Here is a 19,514-nt window from a genome sequence, read left to right as displayed (position 1 = left end):
GGGCTATGCCGGCAGAAGAAATCGGGATATTTTCAACCATTTTAGTCAATATATGGTATTCATGGTTTATGAAAGACTTGCATATAATCCACTGGATCAGGACTCACAAATCCATCATTGAACACTTAGGCCCCATGCACACGACTGGAGGAGTATTCCATATACAAGTGCATCTCCATAAATTAGAATATCATCAAAAAGTTTGTTTTTTTTTGTTTTTAATTTAGCAATTGAAAAAGAGAAACACATATATTCTATTGCCATTACAAACAGAGTGAGCTTTGCAAATGGTTCTTTCTGTTTATGTTGATGATTATGGCCAAGGAAAAGGAAAACCCAAAAGTCATTATCTCCGAAAACTGGAATAATTAACCCAAAACAGCTGCAAAGGCTTCCTAAGTGTTTCTAAAAAGTTCCCTTAGTCTGGTTCAGTAGGTGACACAATCATGGGGAAGACTGCTGACTTATATGTCCAGACGGCAGTCATTACTTAAGAAGCCGGCTGTTCACAAAGTGCTGTATCAAAGTATATCAATGGGAAATTGAGAGGAAGGAAGAAGTGTGGTAGAAAAAAGTGCACAAGCAACCGTGATAACCGCAGTCTTGTTAAGAAAATCATTCAAAAATTTGGGAGAGATTCACAAGGAGTGGACTGCTGGTGGAGTCAGTGCTCATATCCAGGACATGGGCTACAAGTGTCATCTCCATATGTCAATCCACTTATGACCAATAGCCAACGTCTTACCTGGACCAAGGAGCGAAAGAACTGGACTCGTGTTCAGTGGTCAAAGGTGTTTTCAGATTTCAGTCAATTTTGCATTTCATTTGGAAGGTCCCAGAGTCTGGAGGAAGAGTGGAGAGGCCGCTGTACACAATCCAAGCTGCCTGAGGTCTAGGGTGAAGTTTCCTCCATCAGTGATGGTTTGGGGAGCCATGTCATCTGCTGGTGGAGGTCCACTGTGTTTTATCAAGAACAAAGTCAGTGCAGCGTTTACCAAGAAATTCTAGAGCACTTCAGGCTTCCCTCTGCCCACAAAAGTTTTGGAGATGGGATTTTCATTTTCCAACAGGACTTGGCACCTGTCCACACTGCCAATAGTACCAAGACCTGGTGTAATAACCACAGTATCATTGTGCTTGATTGGCCAACAAACTCGCCTGACCTTAACCCTATAGAGACCCCATACCCAACAATGCAGACGAGCTGAAAGCTGCTATCCTACATCCTGGGCTTCCATAACACCCCTGCAGTGCCACAGGCTGATCCCTCCATGCCACATTGATGCCAAAGGAGCCCCGACCAAGTATTGAGGGCATTTACTGGACATGCTTTTCATTGGACCAACATTTCTGGGTTAAATATTTTGTTTTTACACTTGGTCTTATATAATATTCTAATTTTCTGAGATAATAACTTTTGGGTTTTCCTTGGCTGTAAGCCATTATCATTAACAGAAACACTTGGAAAAGTTTACTCTGTTTGTAATGTCGCCATATAATGCATGGGCTTCACTTTTTCATTTGAATTACTAAAACACACACAGGGTATGGGGGCACTCGTCCACATTAGGGAGAGTGTTCGCCTACATAGGCAGTACGGAGACTTACAAGTCATTCCTGCTCCGCTAGGGATTATGGGTAAAAAATATGCAAATCTAGTCTCCTGGATGGAATTAGGAGAACAGAGTGCACTCTGTACACCACCCTATAGAGGGCGGCATCCTTAACATCATGAACGACTCAGTTATAAAGTCTTTTAATCATAATGTTGATTTAATTGCTAAATCAGTATTTCTGTCCCAAAAGGAACAGATTCCCAACAGATTCCTAACAGCGCTGTCCATAGTTGGGAATCTGTTCCTTTTGGGACAGAAATACTGATTTAGCAATTAAATCCACATTATGATTAAAAGACTTTATAACTGAGTCGTTCATGATGTTAAGGATGCCGCCCTCTATAGGGTGGTGTACAGAGTGCACTCTGTTCTCCTAATTCCATCCAGGAGACTAGATTTGCATATTTAAAACACACACACACAAAAAAAATGATATTCTAATTTGAGATGCGCTTGTATTATCCACAAGTATGGATCTATAATCAATATAATATATAGATCCGTAATTACATGTATTATATGGACTTCTTCATCTCTACAAACATCCATAGTTTTTACACTCACATATTCGGGCAGTAAGATATGGCGCAGGTGTTACATACCTGTTCGTATTTGCACCCCAGACTCTCTCCATACAAGTGTTTGGTATCATGCAAGTATTTTTGCAGATCCACGATTATAGATGCAGTGCAAATGTGTTTTTTTGTTTGTTTTTTTTTTTTGTAGAATATGGATCTGTTTTGCAGACACTAAAAAAGGAAAACGCTATGGCTTAGTCTTATTTATTTTGAAGGCCGGTGGGGGGTTTAATACTAGTACATGCCCTTCCAAACATTTCTTGTTTTACAAAGCCATATACAGTACAGGCCAAATGTTTGGAAACACTTTCTAATTCAAAGAGTTTTCTGTATTTTCATGACTAGGGTAATTGTAGATTCACACTGAAGGCATCAAAACTATGAATTAATACACGTGGAATTATAGACTTAACAAAAAGTGTGAAACAACTGAAATCTGTCTTATATTCTAGGTTCTTCAAAGTAGCCACCTTTTGCTTTGATTCCTGCTTTGCACACTCTTGGCATTCTCTTGATGAGCTTCAAGAGGTAGTCACCTGAAATGGTCTTCCAACAGCCTTGAAGGAGTTCCCAGAGATGCTTAGCACTTGTTGGTCCTTTTGCCTTCACTCTGCGGTCCAGCTCACCCCAAACCATCTCGATTGGGTTCAGGTCTGGTGACTGTGGAGGCCAGGTCATCTGGCGTAGCACCCCATCACTCTCCTTCTTGGTCAAATAGTCCTTACACAGCCTGGAGGTGTGTTTGGGGTCATTGTCCTGTTGAAAAATAAATGATCGTCCAACTAAACGCAAACCGGATGGAATAGCATGTCGCTGCAAGATGCTGTGGTAGCCATGCTGGTTCAGTATGCCTTCAATTTTGAATAAATCCCCAACAGTGTCACCAGCAAAGCCCCCCCACACCATCACACCTCCTCCTCCATGCTTCACGGTGGGAACCAGGCATGTGGAGTCCATCCGTTCACCTTTTCTGCGTCGCACAAAGACACAGTGGTTGTAACCAAAGATCTCAAATTTGGACTCCTTAGACCAGTGGAAATCTATGCTTTGGTCTGATGTCCATTCCTTGTGTTCTATAGCCCAAACAAGTCTCTTGTGCTTGTTGCCTGTCCTTAGCAGTGGTTTTCTAGCAGCTATTTTACCATGAAGGCCGGCTGCTGCACAGTCTCCTCTTAACAGTAGTTGTAGAGATGTGTCTGCTGCTAGAACTCTGTGTGGCATTGACCTGGTCTCTAATCTGAGCTGCTGTTATCCTGCGATTTCTGAGGCTGGTGACTCCGATGAACTTATCCTCTGCAGCAGAGGTGACTCTTGGTCTTCCTTTCCTGGGGCGGTCCTCATGTCAGCCAGTTTCTTTGTAGCGCTTGTGGTTTTTGCAACTGCACTTGGAGACAAAGTTTTCCCAATTTTTCGGACTGACTGACCTTCATTTCTTAAAGTAATGATGGCCACTCGTTTTTCTTTACTTAGAATTTGTATTATTTCAAGAAAAAAAGCTAACAGTCTATTCAGTAGGACTATCAGCTGTGTATCCACCTGACTTCTGCACAACATAACTGATGGTCCCAACCCCATTTATAAGGAAAGAAATCTCATTTAATAAACCTGACAGGGCACAGCTGTGAAGTGAAAACCATTTCCGGTGACTACCTCTTGAAGCTCATCAAGAGAATGCCAAGAGTGTGCAAAGCAGGAATCAAAGCAAAAGGTGGCTACTTGGAAGAACCGAGAATATAAGACAGATTTTCAGTTGTTTCACACTTTAAGTATATAATTCCACATGTGGTAATTCATAGTTTTGATGCCTTCAGTGTGTATCTACAATCTTCATAGTCATGAAAATACAGAAAACTCTTTGAGAAGGTGTGTCCAAACTTTTGGTCTGTACTGTATATCCAGTTTAGCTGAAAATGGGTCTTGTGTAATTTGTGAAATACTATATGGTTACTATGTATAGGATCGATGACTACGCTGCTCTCTATGGCTTTTACTAAACTGTTCCGCTCTAACATACTAATAAATAACATTTCCCTAGAGAACCAGTCCCTATGATAGACCTTTAAGGTTGAGTTATGACTTATTCCATCAAGTATAATTGCACTCCCTTTAATACCAGCCAAGGTGCCAATTGGGGAGACTGACCAAGTACTGTACAGTCATAAGGTTTGTCAAAGCCAATTGGTACTGTGATCATGTGACATACACGCCAATACCCCTCCTTCCATTTTAGACCTCGATATGGCACTTTGGCCTGTGCCCATTACTATAACTTACTAAAATAGGTCTCTCATAGTGACAGCTTCTCTTTTAAAGGGGGTATATCTGGACAGAAATGCCCCCCAAACCAATAATAGTGCCACGTAGGGGCATTTAACTTACAGTGAAGCAATGTAGATATTATAATTTTTCTTTGGATATGCAAATGAACCTGCAAGTGCATTGGGGGCGGTGCCTTATATACCAGATTTCCCTACAGACAACCTCCAATTCCCCAGCTCCCCCACACTTCCCTATAGGTGTGAGCAGTGATATCTGCTCTTGCCTGTGTAATGGCTTGTTTTTGGCAAAATTAGACCCCCCCCCCCCCCAGTGCACTTGAAAATTTGCATATCCATATGCATGTCACAACTGTGTGTTTCTGCTCCTATTAAAGGCCCTTCTTGGCACTATGGTTTGGGGGATCCTATAGACCTGATAATACTCCCTTTAAGGCTGGGTTCACACTTGTATTCATTCCATTTGGCGTTTTGTGATTTCCTTTCTGTGATTTGTTAGCAGACACTAACTTATACTTTTGGCATGACTGCGACATATATCATTATTATGTCGTAGATCCGTTAACTTATCAAAATACGAGTGTGAACTCGGCTTAACCATCCCAGGCAGTAATATAATGTCAAGGTACTAACACATTAATGACCTGCTGACATGTGCTCTCTCTTTTACTAACATCTGCATGCAGACAAGGACGTCCTGTCCCCAACTGCTGAGGTTTGGGATGTAGACCAGTCCCTGGTAAATAAACTCAAGGAGCAGTACATGAAGGAGCGCAAGGGTTCAAAGGGGGCGAAGCGTAAGTGCAGATTTTCCATGATCACTTACAACGTGTTGCCTCGTTTTGCTAGTATCCCTTCTTACTCATGATATGTAGAAGAGTAAATTCAGGTTTATTATGCCTTGGTTGAGACTGAAGTGATACATATGGTAAAAGCCATATATTACCATGTAAGGGTAAGTTCAAACAGGGTTTTTTTTGACCGGAACATGAGGCGGAGGTCGCCTCAGGTTCCGGTCCAAAATACGGGTAGCTGTGACTGGCTGCCGATGCAGTGCACCCGCGTCCAGTCGTGCACTCCGCTCCGGATTAGGCCCAAATGAATGGTCCTAGTCGGGAGGAGGGATTGTCTTCTCCACCTGAAAGAATGAGCATGTTGCTTCTTTTTTCAAGGAGCAGGAACAAACAGCTCCCGGAAAAAAGAACTGACCGGCTCCCATTGATTTCAATGGGAGCCATCTTTTTGATCAGGATTTTGAGGTGGATACTGCCTCAAAATCCTAACAAAAAACCCTTTGTGAGCTTACCTTAAAGTCGCCGCCAGTGATCATGACATCTGATGTCACCATTGTCTCTACTAAGCTTCTGACTAATAGTACTAATAGTCAGTGTGTGCTTGGACCATCCATAGTATCAATCTAAGAACACACTGGGTGACCACCAGAGATCCGAATTGTCACCGGATTATATTGGATATCTGTCAAGTGAGCTATACACATGCATACTCAGCTTGGCTGAGCATGCATACGTTCTGAATGATAGACACCATATTGAGGCGCTTTATATTCCCAAGAATGAAAGGAACAAGCGTGTTGAAATATTTAATATTTTTGACCTGCTCTCCTATGACATCTTCTCCGTTCATATTAGTCAGTCAGATTTGGCTGACCTACATCCAATGTGTATGGAAGACATTAAGCTCTTAGGGTAACTTCACACAGAGTTTTTTTAGTCAGGATTTTGAGGTCGTATCTGCCTCAAAATCCTGACCGATCAGTTCTTTTTTTCCGGGAGCCGGAACAAAGAAGCAAGATGATCATTCTTTCAGGCGGATTCACCTTGCGACATCCACCTAAAGACACACCCTCCTCCCGACTAGGCTCATTCATTGGGCTTAATCCGGAGCGGTGTGTGGGACTGGATGCTGGTGCAGTGCATCGGCATCCAGTCGCAGCTACCTGTATTTTGGACCGGAACCTGAGGCGGCCTCCACCTCAGGTTCCTGTTCAAAAACTCTGTGTGAACTTAACCCTTACACTCCCTGTATCTGTGACTCTCCAGCATCCAGTGATTTCTACCATCCAGATAGGAGGGGGAGCTGGACCCTCTGCAGAAGATGACATTTCATATACTTTAATATATTTGCTGTACTGTGCACACTTTTCTCTGGTGTCAGATGAGGGCATGATCAGGGGTCCAGAAATTGGCATGAGGTCAATATAAACCTTGACTGTATGGCTTAGAAATTTAGAAATAGGAACCAAAGGGTTTTACTTGGGGGCAGTAAAGCTGACAGACCCATTTAGTTGAGTCCCAGCACCCCGACATCAACCTGTGCCATTTTCTGCCTTCTCTCTGCTAATGGTATACATACTTTTTAGTATATTATACAATATTGTAATTCTTTAATATATTTTTCTCACTTCCTCCCTATTTTTAATAGCATTGAATGAAAACCCTCCCGGCCTAGTGTTAGGCTTTGTTCACACTTCATTACAAACGCTATTTTATCTAATTCCGCTAAATGAAGGAAATCTGGCATGTTCCTTGTTGCTAACAATACAATTTGGTATTCCTGTATATTCTAGACGTAGGGCATACCATTATCATTTTCCCTTTCAGTTGTAATAAAATATCAGTTTGGGGTTCACACAACAGGGGTATCTAAATATTCTGTTTAGAAAACCCAGTTATGTATACCACATGGGGAGTCTGAGTCGGGGGGGGGGGGGGGGAGGGGAAGGATGCCATTTCCGGATCCTCCGCCTCTTGTGGCCAGAGAGGAGTGCAGCAACAAGTAGTGCCCTGCATTACTCAGACAACCCATAGACTATAACAGACACCATGTGATGCCTCATTTTTACTGTGGTGGCATTAAAGGAAAATTTTTAAGGGATTCACTCCTTAAAATGACATTTTTTTCCTCAATAACACATAGGAATAGCCTTAAGAAAGGCTATTCTTCTCCTACCTTTAGATGTCTTCTCCGTGCCGCCATTCCATAGAAATCCTGGTTTTCTTCAGTTTGCAAATGAGCCGACTGCGCATGCTTAGAAGTTTGAAGCCAGCGCCGGAAGAAGACGCGGGGAGAGGCCGTTCCTGAAGAAGATGGAGGCAGCGCTGGAGAGTTCTCTCGCACCATATGGGGACGCCCCCTGTGCTGTTTGAGTGATGGGGACACCCCCAGTGCTGCAAGAGAACTCATTTGCCTACAGAATAAAAACAGAATTTCTACCGAACGGCGGTGCGGAGAAGACCTCTAAAGGTCGGAGAAGAATAGCCTTTCTTAAGACTATTCCGACATGTCATTTTAATGATTGAATTCCTTTAACGCTTAGGCTATGTTCACACTGCGGAATTTGTAGAAGCTGAGAAATTCTGCTGAAATAGAATTTTTTCCGCTTTAGCAAATCCACTGTGGAATTTGCAAATTCAAGATTCCTCCATGTGAGTGAAACCCTTCCTGCCAGGTTCCTCCACAAATGATCGCTGCAGGTCCAAGCAGAAGGGGGCGCCTTCTGATTACTTTATTGTCATGGGTAAAGCACGGATTGTCCAAAGTAGGCAACACATTAAATAAAAATTATAACATGATCAAACCTGCATTGTATTATACAAATATGGCCGCTATCTAGCAGTCCTTCTTAATGGTATAACCATCCTACTAAAATAGTAATGGAAGCAGATTTACTAATGGCATGATATCTATTCAGGGTCCCACACATTCATGGCTATGGGATGTAACAGAGCCGTCAGATTATTTCTAGGATATTGGTGTCCGGGTCTCCCACCGCTCCTCAGAATGCAGTAGCTGCAGTACTGGTTGGATGAGCTGGATCACTTCTGAACTGGTTCTTCCCAATTCTCAGGATCGCAGGGGTTCCCGTACATCTGTATACCCTGATTCATTGTTTCTTAGATTCAGCACTCTATTCACTTGTACGGGGCGACCAGAGATTGTATTCCCAGCAGCCCCATAGCGGTGAATGAAGTATCAGCCCATGGTGATACGTTTCTGTAATGGGACAACCCCTTTAGAGGAAGGTGCTCCAGATGCCTCCTACAATTAAGAACTAAGTAGATATGTATAAAGCGGGGAAGAGCTTTTCAACAAGAACCAATGCGATTACTTTTCAGGGGTAAACCGGACGAAATTGCACGATATGATTGCGGAGCTGGATGATGAGGATCTGGCCCGCATCCCTCCATGCTTCCGGAGTCCGGCCCGTTCACCAACCAGAATAACAGATCATGAAGGTGGGAGGGCAGAGGAAGGTACGAATCCCTCAGGGAAAGACCATTGTATAGTTGATATGGTGAAGTCTGTTGCAGTGGAATGTGATGTTCTCTCAGATGTCGTCTTAGATCTTAGTTCTGGAAGCAAATAGAACGCTTATTTATTGCCTATTTTACAACCTATATTTTTTTTTTCATTTTAGCCGAACCCATATCTTTTCCAACTGGAGGAGGGAAGACCTTCATCATGGGATCAGAAGATGTTCTTGAGAGTGTTTTGGGACTTGGGGACCTAGCCGACCTCACTGTGACTAATGATTCAGACTACAGTTACGATGTAAGTCTTCAGGTGTGCACGTAATGATGTTACTCAGATCGCCGGATTGTATCGCCGGATGATGTCCTATACTGCATGCCGTAGCTCCGTGCTGCACTGTATGCATCTCCAGAAGCATTGCTTTACTGCTTCCAATACTGTATGATATGAGGCAATGCACAGCGCCCATCAGCACTAGAACTGTAATAGTGTGTCCTAATATTCTAAAATGTACCTTTTGAGTATGCAGCTCCTATGCAGACCTATGAGATATAAAGGGGGCTAAACATATTCCCTTTGTCTGTATTGTTCTGCAGTTAATAATGTATTTTCTTGTTAGAACATTGAATTCCTGCAATTTTTTTTTTTCAATATAGAGTATAAATAATTTTTGCCTTTAAAGGGGTATTCCCATGTCGCATACTCACCAGTCTTCATTGCTGTAAAATCTTCTTTCTTCCTGGTTTCTTGCATCATTTGGTGGGTGGGGTTTTCACAGGCAACCTGCTGTTTAGCTCCGCCCCCAAATTAGTGTGTAGCTCTGCCCACCCATGTTGGACTATGAAGTACAGGCAGGAGCAACTCCATTCTGTGTTACATACAGAGACTGCCTGTCTCTGCCATAATGAACACAATTGAATTAGCTAGCCTGATAACTGAGAGAACAGAAGACAAGTTCAGAAATGAAAGCAGCTCCTCTCCCCTATCTGATAGCAGGGAGCTAGGTCACGTGGTGCAGACACAGGAATAGCTAGATACACAGGCTGGCTCCCATGCACTTAGCCCCTCCCCCCTGAGAGCAGCAGATACACCACTTGACTTTTGAGCAGATAAGTCAGGGCTGTGTCAACAATGAAGTGAATAAAGTAAGATAGTGGACAAACAAAGCAGTTTTGCTGAAGCAATGTATTTAGGAAAAGTCTTACCTCCACATTAACCAGCAGTATAGATAGGATCCTTGTGATGGGACAACCCCTTTAACTATTAATAATCCTTCCTTTTTTTTTCTTCTCCAGATGCCATCTAATAAGGATGCATTTAGGAAGACCTGGAACCACAAATACACTCTACGAAGTCACTTTGATGGTGTGCGGGCACTAGCCTTTCACCCAGTCGAGCCTGTCCTGGTGACCGCCTCTGAAGATCACACCCTAAAATTATGGAACTTGCAGAAAACTGTCCCTGCCAAAAAGTAAGCAAGTCTACTTCCTATAAAACCTTATATAGAGGCTCTGAACAATTCTTAATAAATGACTTGTTCTGCTTCTCCCGTTTTAGGAGTGCCTCATTCGATGTGGAGCCCATCTATACGTTCAGAGCTCACATGTAAGTTTTTGTAATGTGTATATTTCTTAAAAGAAACCTTTTTCCTATACCCCATCGGTGAGAGAGGTTTCTCCGGACTGCCGCTTTTCAACAGCTTGGTATGCAGGGGTCCCTAGTGTCCCCATGGCTCTACAGGTCATCCATTAAAAGTTTTAAAGGGGTGAGGCAATGAAGAATATTTACCCTCTATCCAAAAGACAGCCGACACATCCACATTCTCCTTCACTTCAACGGGAGCATCGGAAATAACTGAAGTCAAGCACTTTGATATCTCCGGTGCTGGTGCGTCCCGTCCTACAGGGTCAAACTAAATGCACAATGGGAGTAATGCACGCCAGCTCTCAATATCAGTGGGGTTCTTAGTGATCAGACCCCAATGATCAGCTAGTTCTCCTTTTTCCTATTATTCGCTCTGAACCTTATACTTTGTGTGCGGTGGACTTTGTTTTGGACACTTCTATGTAGTTGTATTTTTTTTTTTTTTTTTCCCCCAGGGGTCCGGTCCTTTCTCTGGTGGTCAGCTCTAGTGGAGAACACTGCTACAGTGGAGGAATAGATTCAACAATACAGTGGTGGAAAATGCTAAGCCCAAATGTAGATCCATATGATACGTATGGTACGCTGAATCTACTGTGGTCATTTTTTTTGTGTGTGTTTTTTAATTGTTCTAGGTGTTTGGTAGGATAAATCCTAATGTAATAATGTACAAAGTGGTGCATAATGGGGTTAGTCCCTGGTAAACATCACCTATTTACAGGAGCCTTCATGGGTCACTAGATCGGGGGCACTGAGCCTCTATTCTGGAGGAGTTGGAGTAGCGGTTACTTCATTGAATGTGTATGGGACTCAGTACAGCACTCTGCTATCAATGTCAGTCCCTTAGACTTGGAATGGAGCATGACCATCATCCCATTTAATGGCCCTCTCTCTTAGGGCTCAGAGCCCTGCTTTAGTGATGGAAGGGGGGTCCCTTAAATGTTATATTGGATATTTTGTGTAGTTACCCTTTACAGCTCTGCCACAATGTAAATCTACATTCACTACTGTCCGCCCCACAGATCCCAGCGTTCTGGCTGGCACATTGGTTGGACACACAGACGCTGTATGGAGCCTGGCCCACAGTGGTGTTAAAGACAGATTGCTGTCTTGCTCAGCCGATGGAACGGTTCGATTATGGAATCCGCCAGAAAGTGTACCATGTGTTGGCACATACAATGGAAACAAAGGTGAGAAATTGACTTTTTCCAGTTTGTCCATCATGTTCATTCATTAATATTGCTAGATGAAAGTGAAAACTACTCGGCATAGAACAAGTGACTATATATTGTATGGTATTGTATTATATAAATAACAATTGTGCTTTGTTCCCATCAGAACATGGCATCCCTACGTCGGTGGATTTTATAGGCTGTGACCCAGCCAATGCTGTCGCCTCTTTCACCTCTGGCTGTATTGTGATCTATGACCTCGAGACTGCGCAGTCTCTTATACAGTTGTCTGCACCATCTGATTCTAGTAAGTACTTTTGGTTATCGAGTTGAGGTGGACAGGGGTCCAGCACGGTTTCTGAGAAGATGACTGTCATGTTTGCTGAACACTGATGCATATGTATATAAGTATTTCCTGTTTTACAGGTATCCCATTTAGTGGCCACATAAACAAGGTTGTGAGTCACCCCACTCTTCCTGTTACTATTGCGGCCTATGAGGATAGGCACATTAAGTTTTTCGACAACAAGTCTGGTGAGTTTCTTATATTAGTTTATTAGTTTTGTTTTTGTTCGTCTCCCTGAAATTGATGGCCGTGCCTTTATAGATCCTATGCAGCAGCATGAATTTTTGAGCCTGAGAGTCGTGGATTTTCTTTGTTAAAGGGATTGTCTCATGAAGGGAGTCCTTGTTTGTATTCCCAGTTAGGGAATATAGATATAATGGAGGGCTCCGCTTTATGTTCCAGAATACAGAGCCACTCTGTAGGACTGCCTTCTGTTCTGGCTAACTCAAGCCTACCATGTTTCATTTCATTGTATAATAGTACTTTGCAGGGGAAATGCCCTGGGTCGCAGATGTGAATGAGCCCTTAGCAGTTTGATGTTATTCCTTCAGCTCCCCTTTAAGTGTTTAAAGCCACTTGTGGTTTTAGTAACTTTGTTCCTTATTGTTTTTCAGGGAAGACCATTCATTCGATGGTTGCTCACCTGGATGCTGTTACGAGTCTTGCAGTGGATCCTAATGGAATTTATCTCATGTCTGGAAGTAAGTAGACGGATATAGTGACCATGTGTATGTGTGAAGAGCTTTGTACCAAGACAGATCCTATAGAGGTCTGTACTGCAGCGCTATAGGCACTTGCTACTGTTACGGTGCCTCTGTGCTTTAGGACAGATGTGAAAACTTTTAGAAAATCAGAATACTCTTGCATTATAGATTCTAATTTAGAAAAAGACTGAAAATAAAATTCTACATGTCTCTGAAAGACATTAGAGAGTTGCACAAGGATCTATAGATGCCATATTAAAGAAGTTGTCTCAAAGTCAACACTTATCACCTACCTTGTAAATATAGTTGATAAATGTCTGCTCACTAGAGGTTCCACTGCTGGGATCATGAATATGGGGCTCCTTCGTCCTCTGTTTTACATAAGAGGCTGCCTATCCATTCATAGTCTGTGGGGCAGACGAGGATAGCGCTGTTCTTAGTTCTCTTTTTGAGACCAATAGACTTTAAATGGAATGGCATTGCACAGTTGAATGGGGGTACAGGACTTCTGTTCTTGTGATTGGCGGTGCTCCTAGAGGTGGGACCATCAGCAAACAGACACTTACCACCTATCCTGTCACAAGGGTATTTTTTTAACGGGATTCTGCCATTAAAAACCTTTTAATGGCCGCTTACACAGTATTGTAGGTGGCCATTTTCTTCTGGCTGGTGGGCATGCGCAGTCTGCTTTGCCCTAGGCCCAGAAGTTTGAAGCCAACCCCCGGAAGAAGACACGTGAAGACCTGGTTCCTTGCAGAAGATTGAGGCATTGCTGGAGAGTTCTCTCGCAGCTTTGGGGACGCCCCCAGTGCTGTTTGAGCGCTGAGGACCTCCCCCAGTGCTGCGAGAGAACTCATTTGCATACCGAGGAAAACCGGGATTTTAACCGAACGGCGGGGTGGACAAGACATCTAAAGTTAGGGCAAGAATAGCTGATGTCAGCAGTGACGTCCTATTTATGCCGGGTGACTCCTGCAGCGTTCACATACCTCAGCAGTGACCTCTTCACCTCTACATGTGATGTGCTGTGTGTGACATCACTGCTTTACCTCAGTGGGCATAAGCCTGTAAAGTGAAGACCTGTCACTGCTGAAATGGCAGGCTGGAGAGATGGGAATAATGTTTTTTTTATGTTTCCTCATCTGTGGTATTATTAAATGTAAAAAAAAAAAAAGTTGGACAACCCCTTTACGTCTCCCTACAACGCTGTAGCGATGCCTGAAGCAGGGTGATCCAACTACTTAGTTGGTTGCTATTAAGCCAATGTCCATTTGTTTTTCAGGCCACGACAGTTCAATCCGCTTGTGGAATCTGGACAGCAAGACCTGTGTGCAGGAGATTACCGCCCACCGCAAGAAATTGGACGAGTCAATATACGATGTTGCCTTTCACCCATCCAAAGCGTTCATCGCCAGTGCAGGAGCAGATGCCCTGGCTAAGGTCTTCGTGTGACCCTTCCATACCCCTTCCCTTGCCCCTGTGCTTTCACAGTGCCACAAGTGCATTTTGGAACAAAAATGAAGGTCACTTGCGGTATTTAAACAAGTTCTTACAACTTCACTGCCAAGAGGAATTTGATCCAGTGCTGACACTACAAGATGGCCCCTTCTGCAGGATAGGGAGATACTGGTTACCGCACAGCCGGCGCTACCCTCTTCATCCTCCCATTTATCAGGACGGCTCTATCCAGGGCTTTATTACTTTACTCCTTTTACACAGTAACCAGTATTCGCAGCCCCTGCAGAGGGTGTCTGTTCTATATTATATATACTATAAATAACTTCTTTCTTCTACAATCCATATGGAGAAAAAAGAAAAAAAAAATTAATTTTATTTTATTTTTTGTTGCTATTTTTTGTTTTTTTTTTCTGCGCCTTGTACTTTCAACTTCAGGTCCCGGGTGCGCTAGTATTGTGAATCAAGAGCTCGACTAACACACGGGGGGGTTACGGAGCCGCTTTACAACTATTGAACATACCGTAGTGTATTCAGTCGTCACGTCAGACACCGTTACAATGCAATAGTGCAATTATTAACGCTTAAAATCCCAATTTTCCTGGAACTTCGGCGGACTGAAAGAGGAGCAAGGAAGTCATTTAACACACTATTCGACCCAGTTCAGATTGCAGTACCTTGGTGACATGTAGCTCATTGCTTTCATAGCAGGCATTGCAGAAATTCAGTGTCTGGCTGTCAATGAAGGGATTTTACTGTCTTTGTTTTTTTCTTTTGTTTTTTTTTTTTCTTTTGTTTTTTTTACTTTGTCTTTTTTCTTGGACAATGCTAGTGTGTTACTATATATTTTTTTTAACATTAGTCCTGCATATATACAGGTTTTTACCTAACTATCGTTTTTTGCTTTTTATTTTTAAGTTGTCACAGAATTGCAGTGTTTTTAATCAGGGTCGTAGAAACCTGAGAATGAAATGAATTTTAAAGTTTTTTTTATTTTATTTTATTTTCATATTCTTTTTTTTTCCCCTAAATTCACTCTTGTCCTTTTTTTTTCTAATGTATTTTTAAATTTTATTTTATTTTTTTATTGTAACCTGGATCCCTTTATAAAGCCAGAAGTCAGTGACGCTGCCAGAAAGTCTGGCCTTAGAGCGGGTTAAACACAACTGGGGTGGCTACACACTAACTAGTTAATTTTTTTCAATTTTTTTTTTTACTTTTTCTCTTAAAGAGGACCTGTTTAGTTGAAAATGTAGTGAAATCTGCCGTCAACGTGTTATGGAGCGGGATGAGCAGAGCTGATGGATTTGTAGTTTTGCAGGAAGTGTTTCCCCCTCTCACTCTGGGCTTAGGAGTCCAGGAGGCGGTCCTTCTCACTGAGTGCCGCCCACTGGACTCTTACGCCTGAATTTTACTTTTAAGACTAGATTCTTTCCTAAGGATAAGTTCACGCGGGGATTTTTTGGTCAGGATTTTGAGGCTGTATCCTGACCAATGGGAGCCGGTCAGTTCTTTTTTTTCCGGGAGCCATTTGTTCCGACTCCTGGAAAAAGTAGCGAGGTGCTCGTTCTTTCAGGCGGATTCACCTCGCGACATCCGCCTGAGGACACTCCCTCCTCCCGACTAGGCCCATTCATTTGGGCCTAATCCAGAGCGGAGTGCACTGCATCGGCATCCAGTCGCAGCTACCCATATTTTAGACCGGAACCTGAGGCGGTCCAAAAAACCCTGTGTGAACTTACCTTAACACAACGATATATCAATCTACTCCGCTCCTCCTGCTCTATAACATGCCGCCTGCAGATTGGGCTTCATAGTCGACGTGACAGTTTCCCTTTAACTGGCAAGAGGGGTTCCATATGTTTTTTATCATTGCACCTCCACCCCTTTTTAACAATTGCAGCATTCTATCACTGTGTGATATTTTGTATGTTTACTTTATTTACGAGTTAATTTATCCAGAAGTTTCCCAGCTAAGTTACAACGGCTTAATGTTATTTATTTCAGCTTTATATTTGTTTTTGTTCATGTGACACAGGACTCGCATTATTTGTGGGACACACGACTGACTGAAGGCCATTATATACCTTGTTCTACCATTATCTATTTAAAATCAGGAGCTTTCTTTTTGTTGTTTTTCTCAATATCAGACGGACTGAGTACAAAGCAAAAATTGCAAACCGGAGCCGACCATGCCTAAGAGTAACAGGTCGACAAAATGCTTGCTTTGGGCAATTTTTGCACTTAAAGGGGTAACCTTTCAGAAACTTTTTACTTCCTATACCTCTGCCATTACCTGACCATTCTTCTCCTAAAATTTCTAAAGTAGCAGAACAGATGCTGGCGCCATGAGGTCCATATACCTATTTGCCATCAAGGTGCCAAAGATACTGTGAAGTCAAGTGAAGCGCTTTGTGCATCAGGATTTATTCCCACAACAGTGAAACACATTCAGTGTGTAGATTCACATGGCAGGTTTTTTTTCATAGCTAGTAAAAACTGACGTACTATCTTTGTCCATCAAAACGGTCCTGTGAATAGACCCATTGGAATTCAGGGTCATTTTTCACTGCCATGCGAAGGTGCCATCCATGAACTTGCACAGAGATACACGGCCGTTTTTCACGGGCACTAGGTCCATGAAAAACGGCACGACTGTGTAAATAAGTCCTAAATCTCGTCAAGTATGGCTTGACAGGAAATATCATTACAGGCTCAGGCCTTTGGGTGTTTTGACGCAGAATCTGCCTGCAAATATGTCTCCCATTCATTTTAATGGGAGTCCCTTGCTACCCCCACCACCCCGTTAGCGGGTTTTTGGTTTTTTTTCAGCTAGTGTGGGGGGGGGAGCGACATGCCCAATCCTCCCGAGACTGAGTCGGCCGTGGCTTGAGACTAATTCTTGATTGGGCCCTTTCATCCGGGCCAAATCAGGAGTGGGATGCCAATGCACTGCATCAGCATCCCATTGCGGCTAACCATGCGGAAAAGTCACACGGCGGAAAAGGATTCTGCCATGTGAACTTACCCTTTTGTCTTCTACCATTGCATTGTACATGCAGTAAAGCAGGATTTACCCGCCGTGGCTTCATCAATGCATCAGGTCTAGGATGAGTACATGGCTTCCTTGCACTTGCGCCAATAGTAGAAAACAGAGGTGCAAGCAAAAGGTCTCGTCCAGGTTTGTGATGATACTTGCCCTTAGGAATAGGGTCCAAACAACTTGAAGACACAGCAAACCTGTAGGATTTTGGCCAGGTCTGTATTGATGTTCCCTGCCGTTGGAATTAGGTGTATAAGGTGGTTCCTCAGTCTCTCTGAAGTTCTATAACACTTGGAATTAGGGGCATGCATCTTGAAAATACAGGAAAACCTGTAAGATTTCAGCCAGGTTTGTGATGGCTTCTGGGTTAGGGCAGAGACCTCTTGACTCTTCAGCATTTCCACTACCTTGACCTTATACAGGACATAGACATTAAACATGTTTCATCAAAACGAGGCACCTCAGAAAACGAAAGGATCTGAATGGAGAGGTAACGGTGGCGGCTTGGGGGCCAAAAGCGTCTGACTTGTTCACTTTAAAGGGGCTCTATCACTGGGAAAAGTCATTTTTATCTAAACACATGCTTGCATAGGCTTTAGAAAGTCTATTCCACACTTACCTTTTGTATGTAGATTGCTTCAGTGGTCTCTGAATAAGTCCGTTTTTATTCATATGCTAATGAGCCTCCAGCCAGTACAGGAAGTTCCCAGCAGCCTCCTCTCTCCCATTATCTTCTATGTGTGTGAAGCAAACAGGAAGCGAGTCATCAGCAGCAGCAGGAGCGTCTCCCATAGAAGACAATAGGAGAGGTGTGCACCTTCTATCGTGCACCAGTCTAATTAGCATATGAATATAAACGGACTTATTCAGAAACCAGTGAGGCAATCTACATACAAAAGGTAGGTGTGAAATAGACTTTCTAAGGGCTATGCAAAGGTGTGATTAGTTAAAAATGACTTTTCCTAGTGATAGAGCCCCTTTAAAATCTGCTTGACCTTGTAGTGCACCACAGCTAAACCCCTTAGAAAGTCTAATCCTCCATTTATTTTTGATTCATTTTTGTACCCAAACCTTTGCATTCACATCTGTTACTTTGTGTCCTCAGATCTGTCGTTTTTTTTGTTTTTGTTTTTTTTTTGTTTGTTCGAGCATTATTCAGTTTCTGGTATTGACAAAAGATGATTTTATTTTATTTTTTTTTGATTTGTGTTATGCATGACTAAAACAATTTCACATATTTTTTCTAGTCTTCCACAAAAAGGAAAAAAAAAAATCTGAGTTTGCGCGTTTTGTAAGGTTTTTGTTTTACAGACTGCAAAATCGACAAATTTTTAAGATTGTACCACAAAAAAAAGCAGTACAGTTGTTGAAAAATAATGTATATAAAATGCATATAATAAATATTAAATGGTGTACCTGTATACATTTGCATTGATTGACACCTCCTATTGACGCCAGGACAGGTAATAATAAGATATTTTTGTAAATAATTTCTATATTTGTTAATATGAAACTTCTCGTCAGGGGAGACTTATTAAAATTGTGTATTTATGTTAACTTAGCATTAACTAGCATAGCGTAGTCCTGTTTTATATAGATGAAATTATGCAGAAAAGTCTATATTTTTATTTTATTCTTGAAATAAACTCCTGCATGTTATGATGAAACCCTTTTGATCCTTAAGAGGCACTAACCACAAGGAGAGAGTATTTTTCCTTCCCATTTTGAGAAACACAAAAAAAATAAAAATTTCTAACATTCTTAGTAGCCATCTTCTAATTTTCTGATGTAACTATGGGATTTTAAGGCACGGCAGATGTACAGGGCATGTTTAACGAAGGCTTAATGGGAACCTGTCGCATTGAACGTGGTGTCCGGTCTGCCCAAAGCTTGTTTTATGTAGATTGTGAGCCCCATATAGGGATCACAATGTACTTTTTTTTTTCCTATCAGTATGTCTTTGTGGAATGGGAGGAAATCCACGCAAACAGATTTTGTTCCTGGTGGGATTCGAACTCAGGACTCCAGCGCTGCAAGGCTACAGTGCTAACCACTGAGCCACCGTGTTGCCCCTGCCCAAAGCTTCTTATAGAGCAGAAGGAGCTGAGCAGAGTGATATATAGTTTTTTAGGAAAAGATTCCTTAATCTAAATCTGTGCTTAGGAGTCCAGTGGGCGGACCTAGTTAGTACATGTCACTAAGTAGGACCACCCACTGGACACCTAATCCCAGATTGAGCATTCATTTCGATCTACTGCATCTTTTCCAAAACCACATCATTGTGCTCAGCTCTTCCTGCTCTATAACATGCCCCCTGCAGATCACAGATTTTCAGTGGCAGGATGTTTTATTTTTGTTTTTTTTTCTTTTTTTTTAAGGTAATAGTTAGATACCGCTTTACAGAATTTAAT

At 42.4% G+C, this 19,514-nt stretch overlaps 1 protein-coding gene across 3 annotated transcripts in view; it reads left to right on the top strand.

Annotated features, from left to right (window-relative positions):
• STRN3 (striatin 3) overlaps nucleotides 1–18,833 on the top strand; it is a 48,954-nt gene extending 30,121 nt beyond the window's left edge. The window contains exons 8-18 of one of the 3 annotated variants that reach the window (XM_075282985.1): nucleotides 5,157–5,267; nucleotides 8,607–8,744; nucleotides 8,909–9,042; nucleotides 10,038–10,213; nucleotides 10,300–10,347; nucleotides 10,842–10,963; nucleotides 11,406–11,573; nucleotides 11,722–11,862; nucleotides 11,982–12,089; nucleotides 12,516–12,602; nucleotides 13,888–18,833. In XM_075282985.1, coding sequence (XP_075139086.1) covers nucleotides 5,157–5,267; nucleotides 8,607–8,744; nucleotides 8,909–9,042; nucleotides 10,038–10,213; nucleotides 10,300–10,347; nucleotides 10,842–10,963; nucleotides 11,406–11,573; nucleotides 11,722–11,862; nucleotides 11,982–12,089; nucleotides 12,516–12,602; nucleotides 13,888–14,057 — 1,403 coding nt within the window. In that variant the 3' untranslated portion in view covers nucleotides 14,058–18,833. The remainder of the gene's footprint in view (nucleotides 1–5,156; nucleotides 5,268–8,606; nucleotides 8,745–8,908; nucleotides 9,043–10,037; nucleotides 10,214–10,299; nucleotides 10,348–10,841; nucleotides 10,964–11,405; nucleotides 11,574–11,721; nucleotides 11,863–11,981; nucleotides 12,090–12,515; nucleotides 12,603–13,887) is intronic. The other 2 variants (XM_075282986.1, XM_075282987.1) reach the window with 2 other exon arrangements.
• The last annotated feature ends 681 nt before the right edge of the window (nucleotides 18,834–19,514 follow it).

This window comes from Leptodactylus fuscus, chromosome 7, assembly GCF_031893055.1.
Source record: "Leptodactylus fuscus isolate aLepFus1 chromosome 7, aLepFus1.hap2, whole genome shotgun sequence".
Classification (NCBI taxonomy): Eukaryota; Metazoa; Chordata; class Amphibia; order Anura; family Leptodactylidae; genus Leptodactylus; species Leptodactylus fuscus.
The sequence above is the reverse complement of the archived record's forward strand: the minus strand, read 5'-3'. Positions and strand labels throughout refer to the sequence as shown.